This window comes from Colletotrichum godetiae (assembly GCF_030913485.1).
Source record: "Colletotrichum godetiae strain CBS 193.32 chromosome Unknown BDP55scaffold_8, whole genome shotgun sequence".
Taxonomy (NCBI): Eukaryota; Fungi; Ascomycota; class Sordariomycetes; order Glomerellales; family Glomerellaceae; genus Colletotrichum; species Colletotrichum godetiae.
In genome coordinates this window covers 283,337-304,071 of record NW_026851256.1, presented here as the reverse complement: position 1 = coordinate 304,071, position 20,735 = coordinate 283,337, and the positions used below count along the sequence as shown (strand labels likewise).

At 53.5% G+C, this 20,735-nt stretch overlaps 3 protein-coding genes across 3 annotated transcripts; all 3 read left to right on the top strand.

The window, feature by feature from the left end:
• Window positions 1–7,003: 7,003 nt before the first annotated feature.
• On the top strand, window positions 7,004–7,942 carry BDP55DRAFT_628708 (uncharacterized protein; the record flags this gene model as incomplete). Its single annotated transcript, XM_060571933.1, has 4 exons — window positions 7,004–7,243; window positions 7,271–7,368; window positions 7,424–7,541; window positions 7,628–7,942. 4 exons carry the CDS (start codon window positions 7,004–7,006, stop codon window positions 7,940–7,942), a joined length of 771 nt encoding a protein of 256 aa, XP_060433079.1.
• Window positions 7,943–9,298: 1,356 nt separating this feature from the next.
• Window positions 9,299–10,915, top strand: BDP55DRAFT_691545 (kinase-like domain-containing protein; the record flags this gene model as incomplete). The annotated part of the gene is made up of 2 exons (XM_060576985.1): window positions 9,299–9,983; window positions 10,068–10,915. The coding sequence occupies 2 exons, from the start codon at window positions 9,299–9,301 to the stop codon at window positions 10,913–10,915; spliced, it is 1,533 nt and encodes a 510-aa protein (XP_060433078.1).
• A 7,723-nt stretch (window positions 10,916–18,638) lies between these two features.
• Window positions 18,639–19,435, top strand: BDP55DRAFT_653027 (uncharacterized protein). Its single transcript, XM_060574152.1, has one exon. It carries the CDS (start codon window positions 19,004–19,006, stop codon window positions 19,223–19,225), a length of 222 nt encoding a protein of 73 aa, XP_060433077.1. The 5' UTR covers window positions 18,639–19,003; the 3' UTR covers window positions 19,226–19,435.
• Window positions 19,436–20,735: the final 1,300 nt, after the last annotated feature.

The window sequence follows — 20,735 nt, the reverse complement described above, 5'->3', positions numbered from 1 at the left end:
TACAGACATTGCTCTCGTGAGAATCATCCGGTCGAGCTGTTGTCTGGTCCGTGAGTTTAGCTGCAGCGTGGGTGCTGAGTAACATGTCCGGTGCATTCACTAGCGCAGGGGATGGAATGGAACACTATTGGAAGAACCAGCCGCGTTCACCTGACCTGGTAGATTTTGACTTCCGGCGTTTCTGTCATGAACGACTCCGAGACGATACGAATAGAGACGGCCGACCGAGACTAAGCTGCCGGGATCCCTCGGTGTGACTATGGACCCCTGGCTGCAGCGCCAATCCGGTCATCAACGGTCCAACTGTCGTGGATACTATCCGTAGTACCGTACTTTTTGCTTCTTCGGTCAGCCTACGAGTGCTCGGCTGGACGCAAAATTGCGATCTGCTCGGTAATCCAGAAGCAAGCGGATAGGCTGGCGTGGGTGCGGAAGTGACAGAGGCAGAAATAAACCCGACGGCGGAGTACAAGGACTGAATGCCGGTGTGAAGTTTGGCCAGCCGAAAGCCGACGACGGGCACTGAAGAAAAAGCAAGCGCAGGCTTTCTGTCACACAGCAAACAACGGTCCTCCCTCTCCTTGCGTTCGCTGGCTGTGCTTGGCTTTTTGGAGAATAAAATTGCCATGTGGTTCAGGACGGGGCGGGCGTTGTCCAAGGTTGCAACATGCTTCCAAGAAAGTTCCATCTCACCGGCGGACCGTCGAATTTCGGTCGACCCTTGTTAAGCGATTCGAGTCTATCGCCTTATGGCGGCCGTTAGCGCCGCGTTTGTCTCCCTTTACCCACCTCTTCAGGAGAGCCTCATTAACACGACGCAATACGTTGCAAGATGTGGTAAACGTCCCGCAGCGTTTTACCCTTGTCTAGTCAAGTTGCAGAATGATTTGATGAGCGCTAGGCCCTGATCGTGGCCCAAGTTCCGTAGCCGATGGTGTGTATATGATCGGCTTAATTCGCAAGGTTACGCTGCGGGTCGCTGTTGTGGCAGAGACTATTCGCACTTTCGTACTGTGGTATGTAGTGTGTGTCCAAGGCCTACAGGCTTGGTGGTCTCGTCCAGAGTTCAAGATGCACAAGTCCAGGGTGCCATCCATACTAGGTAGCGAGTACGGATAGCGACAAGGGCAACGTCAAACAAGAGGATGACCAAGCGGGAGCGCTGATTGGAACCCACGCCGGCGGATTTGCTTACGTTTTCAAAGCAGCCCCGGGCAGCCGGGCCTCGCATGAATAGATCGGCCCCGTGAGTGACAGGTTGGCCTGGTCTTGGGTGTTTGAGGTACGTTGCGAACAACATCGGACTACTGAAAAAGTCCAAGCTCAGGCCGGGAGAAAAATGAGAAAGACAAGGCTGGATCTTGATCGGATTGCTGAGGTGACTTTAGCGGTCACCACGAACCCTGTCTTCACAACGCAAGCCGCGCCCGCGCAGCTGAATATGTGGTTGAGTTGCCTCATGCAAAAGTTTGAATTTGTGCGGGAACGTGGAACCCAGCAAGCTGCACGGCAAGACCGTGGCGGATCTCCTCCGCCCCGGTCTACCAGAGACAGTGACACCTGATGGTGCAGCAAGTCTGTGGTAGACCGAGTCTCAAGTCCGTAAGCCATGCTTGTCTATCTCGTGATCCCTCAGCCGCAGAGGCGAAGCATGTAGCGGAGAACGACATGAGCCAAATCTTAACATTGAATATCGTCTTTTGGCGCCGAATGCGTGGTTTTTTGAGCAAGGAATGTCGTAGACTCTTGATGGTTCAACCAACGTTGCCGAGGAATGCCATTTCGGTTGCGTCCGTTATTGATTTCGGGGTTGCCTGGAGAGCCGAGTGACAAGCTCCGAATACCCCCTCAGTCCGCCATGGGAGATGTCTAGCTGGTCCAGCACGCCTGCATCGGCACAGTAATTAAGTGTTCCGAGAGTCACTACATGCATGCCAAAGCTTGCCACGCCGACTCACGCGTCGGGTGAACCCAATCCAGTGGCCGGCTTCTTGGTGTAGGAAATACACACGACAACAGAGTGTCTGGGAGCCAAATGCCTCAACTCGGCGTTCCGAGCCAAGCGCACGCATTTCCTGGATGGATCCCCAACAAGCAGTCGTCCAGAGGCGGGATTGGATCCTAGTACCTATGTTGTGTACATCGATCAGTGCCGGTATCTCTAGCTAGGGACCACGATGAGAAGAGCCCCTTCCAACAAGGACGTGGCGTTTCTTCTCGAGTTCGAGTGCGACCACCAGGACTGAGATCAGGGAACGTTCCTTCGCAAAATCCCATAGGTAGACTACGGTCGCGGGATGGATGCTGAAGTCTCCGTCGTCCATCGGAGATGTAAACAGCCACTAAAAGTCAGCTAGTCTCGAGAACTTGACAGAAGCCGCTTGAAGACAGCAACCACGTCTAGAATGTCGAGCGAATCAGAGACGAAGAACTAGACCCCGGGCTGTTGTGTCTCAGAGCACAGACGACAGCGTGGCTCCAGCAGCGAGCTTAATCCCGAGAGGCCAAGACAAAGTGAGCGCTAATCTGCGCGAAATCGAGCGCATACCTAGATTGACGACCTTGCCACGTCGGATTGGTTGGCTTGCTCCTTGCCCAGGCGACGGGGTATGTGGATTTCGACCGCCACAAACCATATGCACTGCTACAGTCTGGCTGACTCAAGTAAGTCAGCTCACGACGATGCAGTGATGGCGCGACATGAAGCCATGCCGCCATAACTGTTCTGGTACGGATAGGTCTCGGTCTGCGGGGGACGCAGGGAGAATTGCTTGACGGGCGTCTGCAGTGTGACTGTGCTAGACATCAACGATATCGATAAAAAGCAAGCATGGTGTTGCTGGGAAGGTGAAAGGCTTTGGTGATGGTCTCGGGGGATCGTCGTCAATGAAATCATTACCGTTCCTTGACCTGGTCATCGAAGACCACAGATGCATCCGCACACCACATTTGAATGAGTGTAATTGGAGGGCGCCCCCAGAAAAGCCGAGATTGAGCATGCGCACCAGCAGCTAGGTCTACTTGTAAGGTATTGTGGAGGGCGGATGTTCGTACGGATGCTCGGTGCAGCCTTATTCTTGAACACGGAGCGGCATCTTGCCTCATCTAGATTGAAGGATCAGCAGCGGACGAGGGAGCCCGGAGAGCGGCCCTGCGTGCTGACTGCCGTTTCATAATCGAGTCTCGCTTGGGAGCTCCCTGTGAGTTTGATGGTCCTTTGCCCTGCACCGGGACACAGACAGACGGAGCTGAGGCTTGTGTCGCCAATCAAATGGGTTACACGACCACATTCTCCCTAGACTCCGTGGCTGGAGCGTCAGCGAGCTTGTCTCGAGCGGCTGGACGTGCGTGCTCAAGCCATTCGCATTGTGACTTGTGGGATGGAATTCGGATGGTTGGGAATTAACTCGAGATGTTATTGCTCCAAGCCTCTAAAGAGTGTGCTGGCAAAGGAAACGCAGCCGATACTTGTCTTGTAGTGTCTGGTATATGAAGGCGGCTGATCTGATGGAATATCTGTCGTGGAGAGAGAGTATAGCTCTGTTATTCGCGTTTGTTCTTGAAGCTTCCGTATACAGCTCTGTCTTTCATGGGCGTTTGTCCCGGTTCCCGCCTTGGGCGACAGCCATGGTTGTTTGAGCATCAGTAATCGTCTCTCCCTCCTACGCTATTGCCTCAGCCTGCATGGTTGGTGCCCTTTGCTCGGAGACATCGTTGTTGTTCTTGTTGCTGGCTCCGGGTCTATTGCCCATCTGATGATGTTGGCCACGATGCTTGGTCCGACTGTTTCTCGTTTGCAGTAGCGGACACACTTGGCGCCTGGAACCGGGTTGGGCAAGTTGACCCTGACTGGGAATGGGAAGGGCGAGAGACAAACAAGGTTTGGGAATGTCGCAGAAGCGAACCGCTGCTCTTAGCACGGCGTATTAACGTGGTAGTTTACTAGTCACCTAGTATAGGAGCGTCACCCGGTCGGTAATACGTGAAGGTAATGCAGAGAGCGAAAGAGCGTGGAGTATCCGAAGCGTAGCGTCACAGAGATTTGAAGAGTCGGGATGATATTCCCAGGGTGAAATTGAGATTCAGCACGAGTGCGGACAGGGACCCGCGACAAGGACCAAGGACCGAGCTGCGAGCCTTGAAGGACAGGCGGACCAAGAGTTGTGGAGGGAACGAGTTGGACGATGAGATCTGACAGATGCGCTAGCCCGGCTCCGGTAAGCGTCATCCGTGATCGATGCAGTTCCTGCAGTGTGCGTGCAGACCGCTTGTTTCTTTTCTCAGATGTGTTGCCTGAGGCATAAGAGGAAATACTCAGGCAGCCACAGGTTGAGGTTGAACTCCAAGGAAGCATCTGGTGGCAAGAGTGGCACGAGTGGCAGGCACGCTCAGGGAAAGGGGAAAGTGAGGCGGCGGGACACAGCTACGTGCTCCTTGCGGTGGTTGAGGAGGCAGCCACCAGCCACCAGCCACACAGTGTGACCCACTTGCAGTCGCTTGCGCCTTCTTTCACTCCCTCTTCCTTCCTCTCTACCAGTGCTCCTTCCCGTTCCTTCCTGCACGTGTGGCCTCAGACTGGATGTGGCGCCTTGTTATCTGATTGGTCATGACGGCTATTGAGGTAGGTTGAGCCAGCACGTTATTGGTTATGGAAGTGACAGGGCGGGGCGTGAAGGAAGGAAGGAAGGAAGGAAGGAAGGAACTTCAAGTCCAACGACAAAAAAGAATGAAGGAAGGACCAGCATCTGCTCTTACTCCCCATCCATCGTCATCGTCTTCGTCCTCACCCCTTGCAGTACGAAGTATTGCACATCGTCTTGCTTCTTGATATGCTGCAGTCCTATCCATCACAGACAGTGTCTTGCGTTTGGACGTTGTAGGCGCGCTTGGAGACATTCTGTTATTCTTGCGCTTGCTGTGTTCGGATATCTCGGTCTCCTGACGGCGCAGCGGCAACGCATCTTCAACCGTGCAGGCCAAACATACCAAACATGCCAACCCGTTATCCACGGTCAACCCAGACGAACCGAGAAGCCCTGCCCGGTTTGATGCTGACTCCTATCATGTCTGCGGAATACAGCACCGACAGACTCGCGATTGCTTACTGCTAGTCACCGAAGCAGCAGTCTATATCCGCACAGACAGGCAAACCACCGTGAACATCCGGAGAACCATTTTAACGATGCTAGGCACTGGCTGCACATCACCACTTTCACGGTTACCAAACGTCAGAAAACCCCATCAAAGTCCAGTCTGACATTGTCACATCAAACTTGCCGCCGATCAACTAGCCTCAATCTCAACAGTGGCATCATAGCGCGCCACACCACCATGAAGATGCGGATCATGATCGATGAGTCTGCTTCACTAATCTCCTGAGCGAAACCCCGTCCCACCGTCTATCTACCGCCAGGCGGTAAGAATACACCGTACGGATACCTTTCAAAGAGACAGACGCCCGTGGAATCGGGACTCAGACGTGCCTGGACCGAAACCCAGAGCCTGGCTCTGCTCAGCTGCGCTTGCAAACTTGCCGGTCGCCACACTGAAGTTGGGACTTCACAAGTCCATTCACACGATGCTACACTGCATCGTGAACCACGGGCGCTATGCTACAACAGGATGCCCGAAATTGCCTATTGGGCTGGCGAGATCAGCCTCTGCAGACCATTATATGGGGCCCTTCACATCATGATCCATCATAGCTCCGTCGTCGACAGCCTCACTCGTCGGGAGCTTGCGCCCGGGGATCCCTGTGCAGCAGCCCCATCAAGTCGTTACGAGGCTGCTCTCGCTCGCCTGCAGCCTCTGCATTGCTCCCATTCTCGAACGGCCCGGACTGGCCAGTGGCACGCACATATGGCCCATGGACTACGCTAGAACGGCACTGGTGACAAGACTCCAAGAGCTGCCTCTGCGCACCACACAGACCACACACTTTTTTCTCCTCATGGCCACCCATGTCGAAGTTCAAGACAGCCAGCTTCGCTGAACGGAGTACCAGAATGACACACAATCCTGGCCTCAGGCATAACTGCTTCAGCCCTGAGTCCCTGACAACGAATCAGACCCTCCCTGTTCTGCCCGTTTTCCGCTCCGAGCCACACAGACGTGCAGCATCTTGCTGCAGACTGCAGAGACGTATGCACCACACACCAACCAACGCAGCGTTGCGGCGTCCACCGAGCCTGGCGTCTCCTGGCTCGAGTGTACGGCAGAGAAAATGACAGAAAATACGCACAACTTCACAACAACACCATTCTGCTCCGTCCACCATTCAGCGCTCGGCACGCTCAGGTTCCTTATCCATTTTCTTTTCATGGAACTCAACCCTGGCCCGTCCACTCAACGGTCGTTCGCAATCTCAGGCCCATGTGCGACCCATGACCACGTTGGCCGCCGTCACTGGCCTGGATCAGAAGCCCATTCCAGAGGCAAACCGAATCCTCCATCGCTCGCCCTGAGACTCCACACGCACCGAGTCCAGGCCTGTTCTTCCGCTTGTTGTTCCGTAGATGCTGGAGTTGCCGCTGCTTCGTCTCCGGTCAAGCTGACCACGGGGACTCGAACCAAGGCCGACATGGCAAGATTCGGCCGCGAATTTCGAGGCACCGCAGTCCGCAGCTCATCATTTGCAAAGAGGCTACCGTGTCCTCCCACGTCTAGGCAGTCGTACGGAATCTGAGCAACACCTACGGGGTACAGCGCTAAATTCGACCCACGGCGTTGAACCCGCTCTTATACATTTGGTGTCGAGTGTCCTGGCTGCTCTGCCTGCACACTCTGGTCTGATGAGACAGGTTCGGATTGACCGGCCATGACGGCCCACGACCAGTCCGAAAAGAAAAATATCATCGCAGTGATCCATCACCTCCCGTCATCAGACAAGTCGCGGACTGCCAGCAGCCAGCACTGAGCACTGGAGCAGACATAGCCAGCCAGCACACAACATTGCACCCGCAAATGTGAAAAACCCCCGTCTTCATTGTTTGGCAAGATCATCATGCAGTTTACCCAGCCGTTCGTATTGCCTCGACCACATAGAATGCTTAGCTCGGCACCAACTACTATGATAGTCGCTTGCGCAGACCGCTATTCATTGGCTCTTGCTACTAGCAGTAATGATATTGACGCAAGCATCCTAAAGCGCGTCTCCACAGGCGATTGGTCGTATGTGGCCTTGTCGGCCAATCATGGCGCTACGGGCGATCTACACTACGCAATTATTGCTTGCTCAGAGAGAGTGTGTGTGTGGTGCAGTTTGGTGCAGCCATATGGTGGCCACAAGGTGGAGGATGACCGCTTGCAAAAAATACGGAAGCCAATCAATGCTCCCGAGAGGGCTGAATGGGAAGCGACGGGCATCCTGTGAGCCCAAGCCAAATCTGTTCAGCATTGATCCAGTCACCATACTGCGAGGCAGCATCTGCAACAGAAAGGCTGACCGGCCACCGAAGCCCACACTCATCAACTCCCGGACTTCATGCAAACAGCTTGCCAAGCGCCACAGAGGCTCCAACGTCAGCTACGAGACCATGACAGTGAGCCAATTAGGTTGTGTGTGGCATTATTGTGTCTGAGCATCCCACGTCGTCCGCTCACAGTCGGTGTTTGGCGGTAGTCACAGATTGCCCTGCTACCAGCTCTACCTGGTGTCAGCAGCGTCTTTCTCGACCATGAACCACGCGGCATTGATGACAGCTCTGGTTCAAAGTACGGGGCTCTGCAACAAGCCATAGCATACCACGTCGCTAGACCAGGCCAAAAGCTCCCAAGTCGCGGTGAAGGAAGACGTGTCTCATTCGATCATCGTTCGATTGCGATTCCATGCCTGGTTCCGACGTTCCTCCAAGGGGGATTCTGTTCAAGCGTGAGGCTTTCCTCAATGGTCCTGCACAACGGGCACGTTCGCCCTGCGACAGGCGAGACAAGGGCAGGTTGAAGAGAGAAGAAAGGAAAGAGGTGCACATCACAAGTCACAGGAAGCCTATGACGACAGCTCTCACTCAATGTCACTCACCAGGGAGGGCGGGCAGAGCAGGAAGAGCACAGAGCAGTCACCAGCAAGGCACTGGACCTCCCGATTGACAGCGAGAAGCTGAGAAGGGAAGTGAAGGGAAGGGAAGGGAAGGGTAGAGCAGCAGACAGTCTGTGTTCCCTCAGCCAGGGTCGTCCCATGAGTGCTTGGGGGGCGACGACTCACGCACGCCCCGTTTCTTCGACACCCATCGACCATCCGTTTCGTCTGACACACTCAGCCAGTAGCGGTGGCAGGGGTATATGGAGCACGGCTGGGGTGGTGGATAAGAATCAACACAAGAGAAGTGAGGAGTGACACAACTCACACCCACTCACACTTCACACCCCCTTGGGACGGGGCCACTTTACCTGGTGCATCAGACAATACCTGCTCGTAAATTGCGCAGAGACGCCAATCACGAGTGCTAGTGGCATCCTGGTGGCTGCTCCAGTAGAGAAACTCTGCCGGTCACTCGTCCACACCTCGGCACGACCACGCCCCTTTGGTTCCACGCCCCCATGGCCCTCTAGCTCCAAGCCAGGCTCTCAGGCCTCAGGCTCTACTATCAACTCTAACCCACTGGCCCGCTGCTCATGTCGAACTCAAGAATAGACGGTGCATTGGTGGATCCATGGCTAAGACATGGCAAGCCGCTCATCCCTGCTCTGCTAATGTCGAAGACGACTGGGGTGTCCTTGGAGCCACCGGCCATGGTGGATGCTCCACGCAACGCACTTTGACATGGGTACGTAGCCGTAGCGCTAACATCATTTCGCCTCGTTCCTCATCGGGGTGGTGGCAGTCATTATCAACCACCCATATCCCACCAACGTACAGCTGGCCCGACGAGACTTCAATCATTAACTCTCCCACCACGCTCCTTCCCGTCGACCTCTATTCATCTTTCCACGATCTTCGGGAAACTGGAACCTCAGTCGCCCTTCCACCTCCACCTCAACAGATATCGACCTTCGCCGAACTCACCTCACCACTCATCCCGCCTCAGGCGACAACCACGTGTTTGACTCGTTGACTCGACGTCTTGCACTTTTCGACCTTTTCTACTTCCTCGGAACCTCTCATAGGACTACTACTCCATCAGGCCCGTAGGATAATAACCCAGGATTATTTCTTTGGATTCCCAGGACATACCAAACCAAAGGACAAGGCCGTTTCTACTTTTTCTTCTTATTCACTTCCACTTGGATCTCGCCCTCGAGATCCATTACAGACCGCCAGAGAAAGGATTCCCATTTGGACCCGCAAAAATCACATAACATGCAGCATGTATCAGAATTTGGCTATCCCACCCCTCCCGCGTCGCCGGTGTACGACAACACAAAGTGTTCGATCCAACAACCCATCACGACAGCACCTCACTGCCAGGCACGATACGTCCCGTTAACACCGGAGGCGAGACTGGGAAGGTTTCTCGAGGGCAAGTTGCAATTGACTACCATCCTCGGGACTGGCGCATATGGCGTCGTATATTCCGCAGTGGATGTCAAGACTGGAGTCCGTTACGCCGTTAAGTGCCTCAGCAAATTCAACCAAGATGGAACCCCATTGGATCGTCGCCAAGTTGCCTTCCAGAACCGGGAGATTCGTCTGCACTATCTGGCGTCGGCCCACCCCAACGTGGTGTCGATGCTCAAGATTGTCGATGACCCGGACTGCATCTATGTAATCTTGGAATATTGTCCGGAAGGTGATTTGTTCTTCAACATCACCGAGTGCGGTCAGTATGTCGGGAACGATGATCTTGCCAAGAGAGTCTTCCTGCAAGTATTGGATGCCGTGGAGCACTGCCATTCCCTCGGAATCTACCACAGAGACTTGAAGCCGGAAAACATCCTCGTGTCGGACCAAGGATCGACAGTCAAGCTTGCCGACTTTGGCCTCGCAACCTCATCCGACCGGTCAGAGGACTACGGATGCGGCTCAACATTCTACATGAGTCCAGGTAGGCCATCCACTCTCAGGAACTTTTCTACTTCTATCAAATCCCCTGATCACCACTAACGTTTCGCTTTTCTCTCTTTTTTAGAATGCTTGGACCACTCTGCCCGGAGACCTTTCTACTTCTGCGCACCCAATGATGTCTGGAGCCTCGGAGTCATCTTGGTCAACCTGACCTGCGGACGCAACCCATGGAAGCAAGCTTCCTTTGAGGATTCTACTTACAGGGCTTACACCCGATGCCCGGAAACTCTGAAGAGCATTCTCCCCGTGTCGGATGAACTGAACGATATCTTGGGGAGGATCTTCAACCGTAACCCGGATCAAAGGATCACATTGCCCGAGTTGAAGGCAAGAATCCAGGCTTGCTCCAGGTTTACCATTCCGGCGACGCCGACAGCTGTGCTTTCGACTACCCAGGTTCCGCACGAGCACATCACCGAATACGTTACTTGCGAGGATACGATTGTCGACGATTACGACAACGCCCTTTCACCCGCCTCGTCCTCCTCAGACGAGGGATCTACCTGTTCGTCTGACGAGGGTTCGCTCACGTCAAGCGGCTCGACCATCGATGACCTTGATGAGGACTTCCTTCAGGAGCAGCAGGAGACTATGGCATGCCATGCCCAAACATACGACCCAGAGGATACCAGAGCAACATTCTTCCCCACACAGGACTTCACTCCGCAACAATACACTGGCCCAGTACCATCGCAGTTCGCTGGACCGGAGTCCTTCCGTGTCCAGACGCTTGTGCCAACGCCGGCTCCCGTCCAGGCCCAAATGCAAGCGCCCAGCTGCCCATCCAAGTCTTTTGTCCAGTTCTGGTGGGGAGATGTGTTGAAGTATGCTCAGCAGGCTCCTGCTATCCACCCTCACGTTCCCTTCCACCACCAAGTTCCTATCTTTTCGCACCCCCAAGGCTGCTACTAGGAACAAATATCCGTTACGCCAATTCTTGACCGGGGACCATCGACCAGCCCCATATGTCCCGGAGGACATGGCGACACCAACCAAACCAACTAATCAACATTCATCCCATGAATAAAGCCATTCATGAGGATGCCTAATTCGTTATGAGTTACGTGGGCCACATAACCTTTTGGATTAACACCCGGGAATGCAACATCCAAAAGTCTAGCGAAAAAAAGGACCGGAATTTTGTCTACAAAAAGGCGCTTGTAAATCTGTGGGAGCGGGGTTTTGTTTCAATTCTGTCATTTCTTTTCTATGTTTACAGCGCGGAGTTGGGAAACGGAAAGCAAAGAGTGACGGTGTCTCAAGTTATCGAAAATTATGGAAAGCATACCAGGCGCAGAGAGGGGACACAGACAACGTGGCAGGACTTTTGTTATGATATTTTGGAGGTGGAACGTTCCATTCTGACGCATCGATGCGCAACCGGAAACGAGCTTTCTCTGGGCAGTTTGCTTGGCAATCGCCTGGATGATATCAGATTCTTTACTTCACTTTTTTTTTTTTGGGATGGGTTTGGGCCACTACAGGAACTACAGGAAAGAGAGATTCAGTTCACTCAAAGCTGAGGACAAGATGGTTTAGACAATACCTGGGCCAAGAACCCAACCGCCGGCGCATATTTGCTGAACGGAGACTCGAACTGGTACAAGAACCCAGAAAACGAGTATGGGCTAGGGACCGACCAGGATAAACTGGTCTCCTACCAATGAATACAAACATTCAGACACCCAAAAACAAAGAACAAGGCAAACCTTTCCCACATTCGTGACTGTCTAGCACTTCTCTTGACGTTCTTCTACTCCATCCGAAGACAACTATGGTTGAGTGCGGTCAGTTTGAGCCAAACTTGGTGCTTAGCTAAGGTGATGAAGATGGTGGTGTCGGAAGCGGCGGGATGAGGTAGTCAGTGGTTCTCTCTAAACCTTTTTTTACTTGCGCAATGTCTGGTCCCAAAAAGGATGGTATTTTTTTCTTCTTCAGTTCGATTACGGTTCTTCCAGAACGTCTCGAATATTTCCATTCAGGTTTTACGAGGAAAAGGGATAACCCCCATCCCCGAGTCTCTGACAACTTTGAGGGATGGTTATTCCCTACTTCAGTAATCTACGGTCTCCCCTGTATTTGTGGGTTTAAAACCACCCGCCCAACGCGAGGGGGGGGGGGGGGGGGGGGCAACAGCATACCTCCTGCGTAGGAAATGCGAACCCCCAAGGAAGCGCCATGGTGCATCGAGAAGCAACAAGGTGTCTTGTTCGGCTTTACTGCGAAATTGCGAGACAGACGTCAAGCGGGCGGCACCCCTGGGAGAATAGGTATTCACTTCTACCACTAACGTCTTTTCTTCAACACCCTCTCTTTTCCTTTTTTCTCGAGGGATGATGAGATTTGTTTGGTTTGGTTTGGTTTGCTAAGGCTTATTACTTTGTTGTGAGTGCCTACGGTCTCGCATATCTGCAGGAAGACATATGTGTATGTGACCGAAGGAGAAATGCAGAGTGTGTGATGTGAGCTAGACAGGATGGGGGGCTAACTGCAACAGCGACTGCGCAAAATGCAACATTCTACGGCAACTGCATTGCCCATGGGAGGACGCACATTCCAGCACTGGGGGCGGAGGAGGAAAATGAAGATCAGACACTTCAACTTTTCTTCTTTTCTTTTCGTGGCTACCTAGAATCCTAGACAGTAAGCAACGTCTAAGAAAAGGCAGGGCTGTCGAAGGGGGATCGGAGGTTCTAGTGGTGGTGGTAGTGGTGGTGGTTCAATGGCGCTGGTGCCATGTTCTCGAAAGGGGGGGCTGGCTTTCGCGCGCTTCACACGCTTCGCTGTCTGGTTCCGCGATGGGCTGCAAACATGATTGGGCGGTGGGACACTTGGGAAAGATGTGGGAATCGGTCATCGTTCGCCCTGTTTTCGGGGTGCGGGTGGTATGGGTGAGTTGCGTCGAGATGGTCCGTTCCCACCCCTTCCAAGTCTTGTCTTGTCCAAGTATTCCCCAGTTGGCTCCAATCCTGGACCCCTGTCCTTTACCTACTATGTAGGTTAGTTACGTTGTTGGTGGTTTTCTTTTTTTTCTTTCTTGATTGTTCTAGGGACCGCAGGTCGGCCCTACCGTGGACTCTGGAAGGGAAGGTTGATGCCCTCTTTGGGTTTAGAGTGGGGATTGAAGAGAGAGTTGCGACTTTACGAAGAGGGTTTGGGGTGAGACGATTATGGCCGCCGATGGCCCTGCTAATATTTTTCATTTTATTGTTTCTTTCCTTGGAGCACTAGGTGACAGTGCCCAGTACTAACCCGGGCATTCATCATTGGTGCATGGGTCATTGATTGTCACCAGCTTTTGGGCAGAAGAGTCCTCTGAAGAAGTAAGAGAGGAAGGATGAGCCTTGGTCGGATTCGGGCTCGTGCCCCGGTGACTGGGGGGGCAGAGCCTATGTAGAGGAGGGTTCGGGATGGGACGCGCGCGATGTCATGTAGTGACAGTAGTGTACGGATACGGAGACCAGATACTTGGTTTAGATAACTATGAAAAGGGGGTGGTCACAATGTAGCGATGGAAGTATTAACCAGCCAATCTACGGACAGTAGCCCAGGAGTAAAAAAGGTTGCGGAGTTTTCTTAGCGCATCCAACCGGGTCTTCCTATTCGAACTCCCAACGTTAGGGAACCATCCCGGAGAGAAACTTGAGAGAAAGTGAGGTGGACTTGCATGGGGGCTGTTTGCGCCGTTGTCACCTTATTACGCATGCGGCACGGCGGAGGATGGGGTTGTAAGGTAGGGATGCCTCGGGCGTTGTGTGGTTTGGGCATGGAAGCGTGTGTGTGGAGAAAGCAACCGGCTTGGCCTGGATGGATGGAATGGGTGGAGGAGGCCATGGGCACGGCATGGCACAGCACAGCATGGCATGCGAAGTCGCGAGAGCGAATCCCATCGTGATGGGCATGCATGCAGGCACCCTGTTTGCGATGAGGGTGGGTGGGAGCACTGAAGCGTGAGCCAACTAGAAGAGATCTGGAGGAGCGTGTGAGAGGTTGCAGATATGGATAGATGTATGTGTGTGTGTATAGGTGGCTAGCTTCCTTGGTAGACATGCAAGTGTGTGCTTTCGGTGGGAGCCGTCGGCCTTTTTTTGTTTCTGTTTTATTCCTTCACTTGTGCTGTTATTGGGTTGCGAGAGTTGGTTGGGTGTATCGATTTAGCACTTTACACGGACACTTTTTTTTTTTGTGAGGCGAATGTGCTATTATAAGTGAGTATAGCATGTCTCGGTGTGGCCTGATAGATGAAAGGATGGGGCCAAAGTGCTGCCCTTTTCCAGTTGGAAGTGTACCGAGTTTTGGGATGACATGTCGTCTGGCTTACACTTCCGTGCTTCCCGCCGCGCCCAGTCAGCAGAAGGAGGCGTCTTGTCGGATGGACGAGAAGAGGTGGGTGGGCCTGGATAGGCATAGACAAGTACGAGACGCAATAAACCACGCGAGAGGGATAGCTAAGCGGGATCATGGGAGAGGAAGAAAAGGGATGTTTTGGAAGAAGTAACCGGAATGGGTTAGCGTGCCATGTGTTTAATGTGATGGATATTATGACGATGGAAAACTAAGGCCAAGCTCACTTGTTGAACAAGGCAGTGAGAAAAAAGATGAGTTGGCCAGGAGTAAAGCCGGCTGGAAACTCTCTTGATGGGTTGGTGGGTTGGTTGCCAGTTTCGCCCGAGAGTCCTAACCCACGATCGGTGGGCTGTGAGTGGCTTGAGTCACTTGACTTCCCGTGCTGCACTAGGCCGTTACAGCAAGCAGATGCATGTCTAGAGGAGTTCTAATATGCCGTGGACAGAGTGCTCGCCGCGGACCACGGGTGGCTCTGACTGGTCGGGTACTGGCAGCTTTCAACTCTGCGGGTCGTTCAACCTTTGCTTATGATGAGGTGATGAGTGGCATGGACATTGGATGCCTTGAGGAGCGTTGCGAGCGAATTGCTGGACCCCACCATCCCATGGCCGCAGCATGTTTGTGGTACCATCCACCGGAGTTTTTGGAACTACGGAGACGGCGACGGCGGCCGCGGCGCATGGCGACAACGGAACCCCGGGACTGATGGTGTAGGATGGATGTGGAGTTTGATGCGGTGTGGCATTGTCATGTTCGGTCTCTAATGGAGAACAACAGCACCCCTTTTTCGAGGAGAACTGCTGATATTGTCGTAGGCAACACCCAAATAAGCGAGCAACTCGCATCCATCGGTCGGCTCTGGACAGGGCTTGTTGTCAACCAACTCCAAAGTCTAGGTTCTCTCTTTCTGTCTCTACGGTTTCCACCCATCCACACTTTTTGATAGGTCGGCGGGTTGGTATCTTTGCGGGCTCTTCCCCGGTTGGCGATTACAAACTCTATTGCGGCCTACTGTGGGTTATCAACTTATCGTCCTTTTTCTTAATCTATCTTTTTGACAGCTCCGGCCAAGCTTTGCGTCTGACTTGTGACAGAGTTTGACCGCGTTTTGACCTTGGGGGTTGAAAGAGGGAAAAAAAAAAAAAAAAAAAAAAAAAAACAAACGGGCAGGGTTTGGATGTTTGGGAGAGGCAATATTTCTGCTCTGCTGCGGTGTCGATCATTGGAACGGCACAGTTGGCGAGTTGCTCTCTCATACAGCCCCCTGCTCTGTTTGCTCGTTTGGGTTCATCGTAGCCGTCGTTGTGGGGAGGTATTTTTTTTCCTGTTCTTTCTTTGGATATCAAGCAATCAAGTTGCCGGTGTTTCAATGCGATGGATGCATACTGTCGGATTTGGCATGTCCAAAACTGGTTCAAGGCATCTAGGATTCACGGTCCACGGCAACGTAGAGGAGCGGTTGTTTTCCTGCTTTGAGGTCCTTCGCAAAACCCTAGCAACCTTTTGTCGTTTCTTGCAGACTTGACAAGTCAGTTGATGGGGAACCGATATGCCGGGTTTTGGCTGCAAGCCGCAAGCGGACGGGGGGCGGAGGGGGCGGTGAGGAAAAGGCCTAGGCCCTGGCTCGAGTTGGACAAGGTGGGAAAAACGACCACAAGATGGACAGATCTTTCGGGATACAGCGTGGCTTGATAGATGCAGCAGGGCCAGAGAAGAGGTGTTTCCCAAACATGATTGGGTGGGAGGAACCCGGTTCTCGACATTTGCCTGCATTGAGCTGAGCGTTGTCACATCCTCTCCCCGCAATTTATGGTGGCGATAAGCCAGACATCGTTCCAAGCTTCCATCATGATGGAGACAAACGAACAACGAACAGCCGGAGCCACTAACAACATATGGATCATGACAAGTCTACAGAGGCACCACCTCTGGCTTCTGCGGTCTTTTTTTTTGTTCCTTTCTTCCCCCTTGCACTTGCGTCTAGTGGGTTGGCGGGCTAGGTATGAACGCTTTTCCAGGCCCCCGCCATCTTGCGTCGGTAGTTGTTGAAGTGGTTCGGAAACGTTCCCGCGGCGCGGCCGAGGGGGACTAGAGGCCAGCAGTTTGCATGGTCCTATTCCACTCTGGCACATAATCTTCGGATGACACTTAGGCCTTAGACCGCTTCTGCGCATGGCGCATGACGGGTTTGATATTGTCGGATTTCTGCCCAAGTATGGACAAAAGGACGCAGGAAGAAGGGCGCATCTAACAGGTGGGGGGCGCTTCAATATTGCGTTCTCGAGAAACTCTGGACGTCTGGAAGAGGGGGGGCGCAGGTGATCAAGGGATGAGATGGATAGCTGTAGATCGAGATGCGGAGAATGGAAGCAATGAGCATTGAGTGAGCGCCTTTGCGGCTGCAGAAACCGAACTGGTGGATACACACACACACACACACACACACACACACACATTGGAGAGTTGTGGGCTGTTTGCCAAGGGCGCGCGCCGTTGGTACGATGCTCGATGCGTGATACTAGGCGTCATCTTTGGAGACTGAGGCACAGAGACTGAGAGACATGGTGGAAGCAAGGACGCACGGCAGTTGTTGCTTCTCGGCGTCGTCTTGTCTCTCGGTGAGGGGTTGAGGGGCGGGGCTTGTGTCAGTGTGCCTATAATCAGGAGGCTCGCCGGTGGCCAGGCGGGAATGAGCTTGGCATGTGAGCCTTGGGGAGATACTTTGAATCATCATGTCTTGGAAACCGCGGTGTGGTGGACGAGCAAGTCTGTGGTGCGTGGTTTAAGCAGCCATCAGTCATCAACTACGTCAAGTGTCTCCATCTCTCGAAGACTCGCGTGGGAGGGACAAGCTCGCACGTTTGCGCACGTTCCCTGTCGCGACGTCTACCGTTCGATAGATGGATAGGTAGACATCACATACCTACCTGAGTAGGCAGTTAGGGTCTTGGAGAATGTGGTCTCGGATGATACTCATGGGTGCGATATCGACACTGGATCCGTCGACTGTAATTAACAACCTGAGATATGTCCGTCTGAAAGTGCTGCGCTTACAAACTGTCCGTGTTCAGCTGGAACACTGTGGTCTCTAGGGCGTGGTAAACGACAGCACAAACGTCACGATCGCCGCGATCTTGTGTAGATCGCCGCGTAGATGTTGTTCCCCCTTACCGCCGAGAGATCTTCAAAACCTATCGGACACCGCTAAGGTCTCCCTTCCCAAAGCCCGGTGGCAACAGCTTCGTTGATAATTCCCAACGTCACGGCTCCGGGGGCCCGCCGTAAAGAGTCGCTTCGCACGGACGGGACCGGCGGTTCACGGCCGGAGACTTTGTCGAAGGGAGAGGGGCAAAGGGTGGGAGCGAGAGGGGTTGAAAACGACACGAACGACTCAGACACTTAGAAAAGTGCCGTCGCTACCGAGAAAAACGATCAACTTGGCATTGACTGAACCTCTCTTCTACTCCAAGTGGCGAATACTAAACCTGGAAGACGCTTGTCAAGATATCAAGGTGTGGTGGATCGCTTCAAGTCTGGATACTATCTTTGGTGCATCGATTGTCACTCTAGGCTAAGAGAACAATGTCCTCGACTCGCAACTCTCACTCACCTTTCCCATCTGGACACTGACCGCATCGCCCATTGCGTCGTTTTCGTTCCGCAGTTCTTTAGTTCGTGGACTTGCCGTCCAATCATGACCCCGAATCGCTCACCCAACCAGCGACTCTGCCGTCTTAGCTCGAAGGGGGAACTATTCAACTGACAGAAAGCCCCGATTACACATGGCCGCCCCGATCCCCAAAGGCAACAGCGGCGCTTAAAAGTCTAGAGAGGTAACGACGTTTAGTCCCGCCCATCCCTTCCGGCTTCTGCGTCCGGTGTTGCGGGCTTACGCTTTTTGCCTTTCCCAGGACTGGACGACGGGCCCTGTTTTGGGCAAAGATCTTCGGCGTGGCAGGCAGAGAAAGACAGAAAGTCTTTGAGAGATACACATTGAGAGACATCAGCACGCGGTTTCTCCAAGTGAGACTAGTAGTATGTCTGCGAACGAGAAACACTTTGCCCGTTCCGTCCAACATCGAGATTTTGAAAGTTCAGGTCATGGACGTTGGATGGGGGAATATGGAGCCACGTTCAAGGTGCCACACTCACCGCAAGCTATTGACGGCGTCGGCCAAACTCAATTGCGGTACGAGAAATTCATCAATATACGGATACAGACTCCATCGTTCGTCAGTAGCGCTTTTCCGTGCCTCATCGTGTCATTGTATTGCCATGTCTCACTCTAGGGCGTAGAGTTCGAGATCTGCGATCCATGAGCACGCGAGGTCTGAACGGTTCCAAGATTGCCGAGTGATCAACGTGCACCACAGAGCTGCAAACGAGCCGGTGGGAGATGATGGCCTCACTCTGGGAGTTGGCAGAGAGAAGTGCCATCCCAAGATAGCGCAATCTGTCCGCCAGCCTCGTTCACCAGACGCTCCAAGATATGAGGGTCAAACTACATACGCTTGTAAGTAGGCACGTAGGTACGCCGTCACGAAATGGGGATATCCAGCCCCAGCTCCAGCGTTCGAACGTCGACTGCCTCACCATGCCCGTACCTGACGACCTTCTCTGCGTCTACCTAACCCTCGAGCGTTTCTGAACCCTATGCACAGCCCCTCTGACAGCCGCCGTCTGATGTTTTCCAACAGGCTGCAGCGCCATGAGGTCAAGAACCCGAGCCGCCTCCGAGCCCGGTGTCAGCCATTCCCGCAGCAACCCCCCAAAGGTCTGACCAATGGAAAGCCACAAAGATTGGCATCCCAAGAGTATGGCATTGACCAAAAGTTGAAGCCGGCCGGGAATAGGAAGCTGAAAAGACCGCCTTGACGATCATACTGTCGTGGGCGTGCGTGGCTGGGGCGAGAAAGCCTCAAGTCGTATCCGTAGATGTGGACGGGGCGGTGGCTTAACCACAGAGCTACACACGTTTGATAGTTTTTTGATATTGGGGAGCACGGCAGTTCTTCATCTGCCACAAACTCCCCTCCCACCGCTACCCACCCGTGCCACCTTTACCGATATTTCGCTGAAGACGGCATATTGGTAACGAAGGGCCCGTGTTGGTAAGCATCTAACCACTTTAAACATAGCCTCATCATGAAGGACACCCACCCCCCCGGCCCGCCCGCTGTCCACGTCGCTTGCCATTGTCAATAGTCTCGTATCCGTGCTCCAAGCTAAGACGAATCGTGGATCACGGGAAAGGCCCCATCACCGAAGGAAAATAACCCGACAGGGTCCCCTCTTTCTCTCTGTTTCCAACTTATGACCGGTTCGACACCACTAAGCGAAGAACGGCGCACGGTGCCGCCTCTTGCTTCCTTAGTGTTTACCAAGCCCTGCCCATCGCACTAGACTAGGCTGACTGGCACGGTCGTCTGTTGGCTCTTGGGGGTGGGGGCACGACGACGCCCTCTGGCACCTTGAGTGTGTTGGGAAAAGGGACCGGGAGCGGTTGGTTTCTATCTAGCGGGCGTCAAATGATCTAAGCGCTTCCGCGCCGGCTCGCGGGCGGCTTTGTGAGCGGGCCCCCCGAATCAAGAGACGGCGTCGAAGGAGCTTCTCCACTCCGCGGTATCCACTCCATGCGGCCGGAGAGGCGGAGCCACATCCAAATGGCTGGGAAAGTTAGCGATGGTATTGATGATGTGGCTCAGGCAAAGCCGTTTGCGGTCACACACGAATGTACTGGCTTACACACCAGTCGCCAAAGGTGTAAAGGCCATAGAGGTCTGGGCCCCCTGCTCATAGACACACGAGACAGAGAATCGCTTGCTACGGGCGGGGCGGACGCTAGCTTCGGTTCCGTGTGTGTGTCACTGGCGGCGGCGCCAAGAAATGAAGGTGCTTTGGCATCGGGCGTCATCAAGATGGGTTCGGGGACGGGGGTTCACTATTAGGAGCACGGGGCAATGCACGGAGAAAACAACGGGGAGAGGGAGCTTGGAAGGGATTCCGATGCTTGCGAAAGGTGGTATGGGTGGTAGCATATTGGCTCTCGTATGTGCCGTTGAGCTATTAGAGAGGGGACTATAGTAGGCAGCGCGATTGCTTAAGATCGACCACGAGTTTGTTTTGTAAGTGCCGTCTGGTGATTTTGCGAGGCGGACAAGTCGTTTCTGGCACACCATCTCAACATGATGCGACAGTTGGCTGGAGCAAGTGTCTGGAGCCACGATGTGAGCAGTGCTCTTACACACACTTTTCACGCAAGGGGAAGGGCAAAGCTTGGGATGGACTTGGATAGACCTTGATCTGCGTCGCCAGTCTCATGAACTATGGAGAGGATGACGATTTTCGTTCCCATCCGCTTGGATGTGGCTTGAGAAGACCCCTA

Excerpts from the sequence above, each read along its gene's own strand:
- BDP55DRAFT_653027 (XM_060574152.1), top strand. The coding sequence starts at position 19,004 with ATGCACAGCCCCTCTGACAGCCGCCGTCTGATGTTTTCCAACAGGCTG.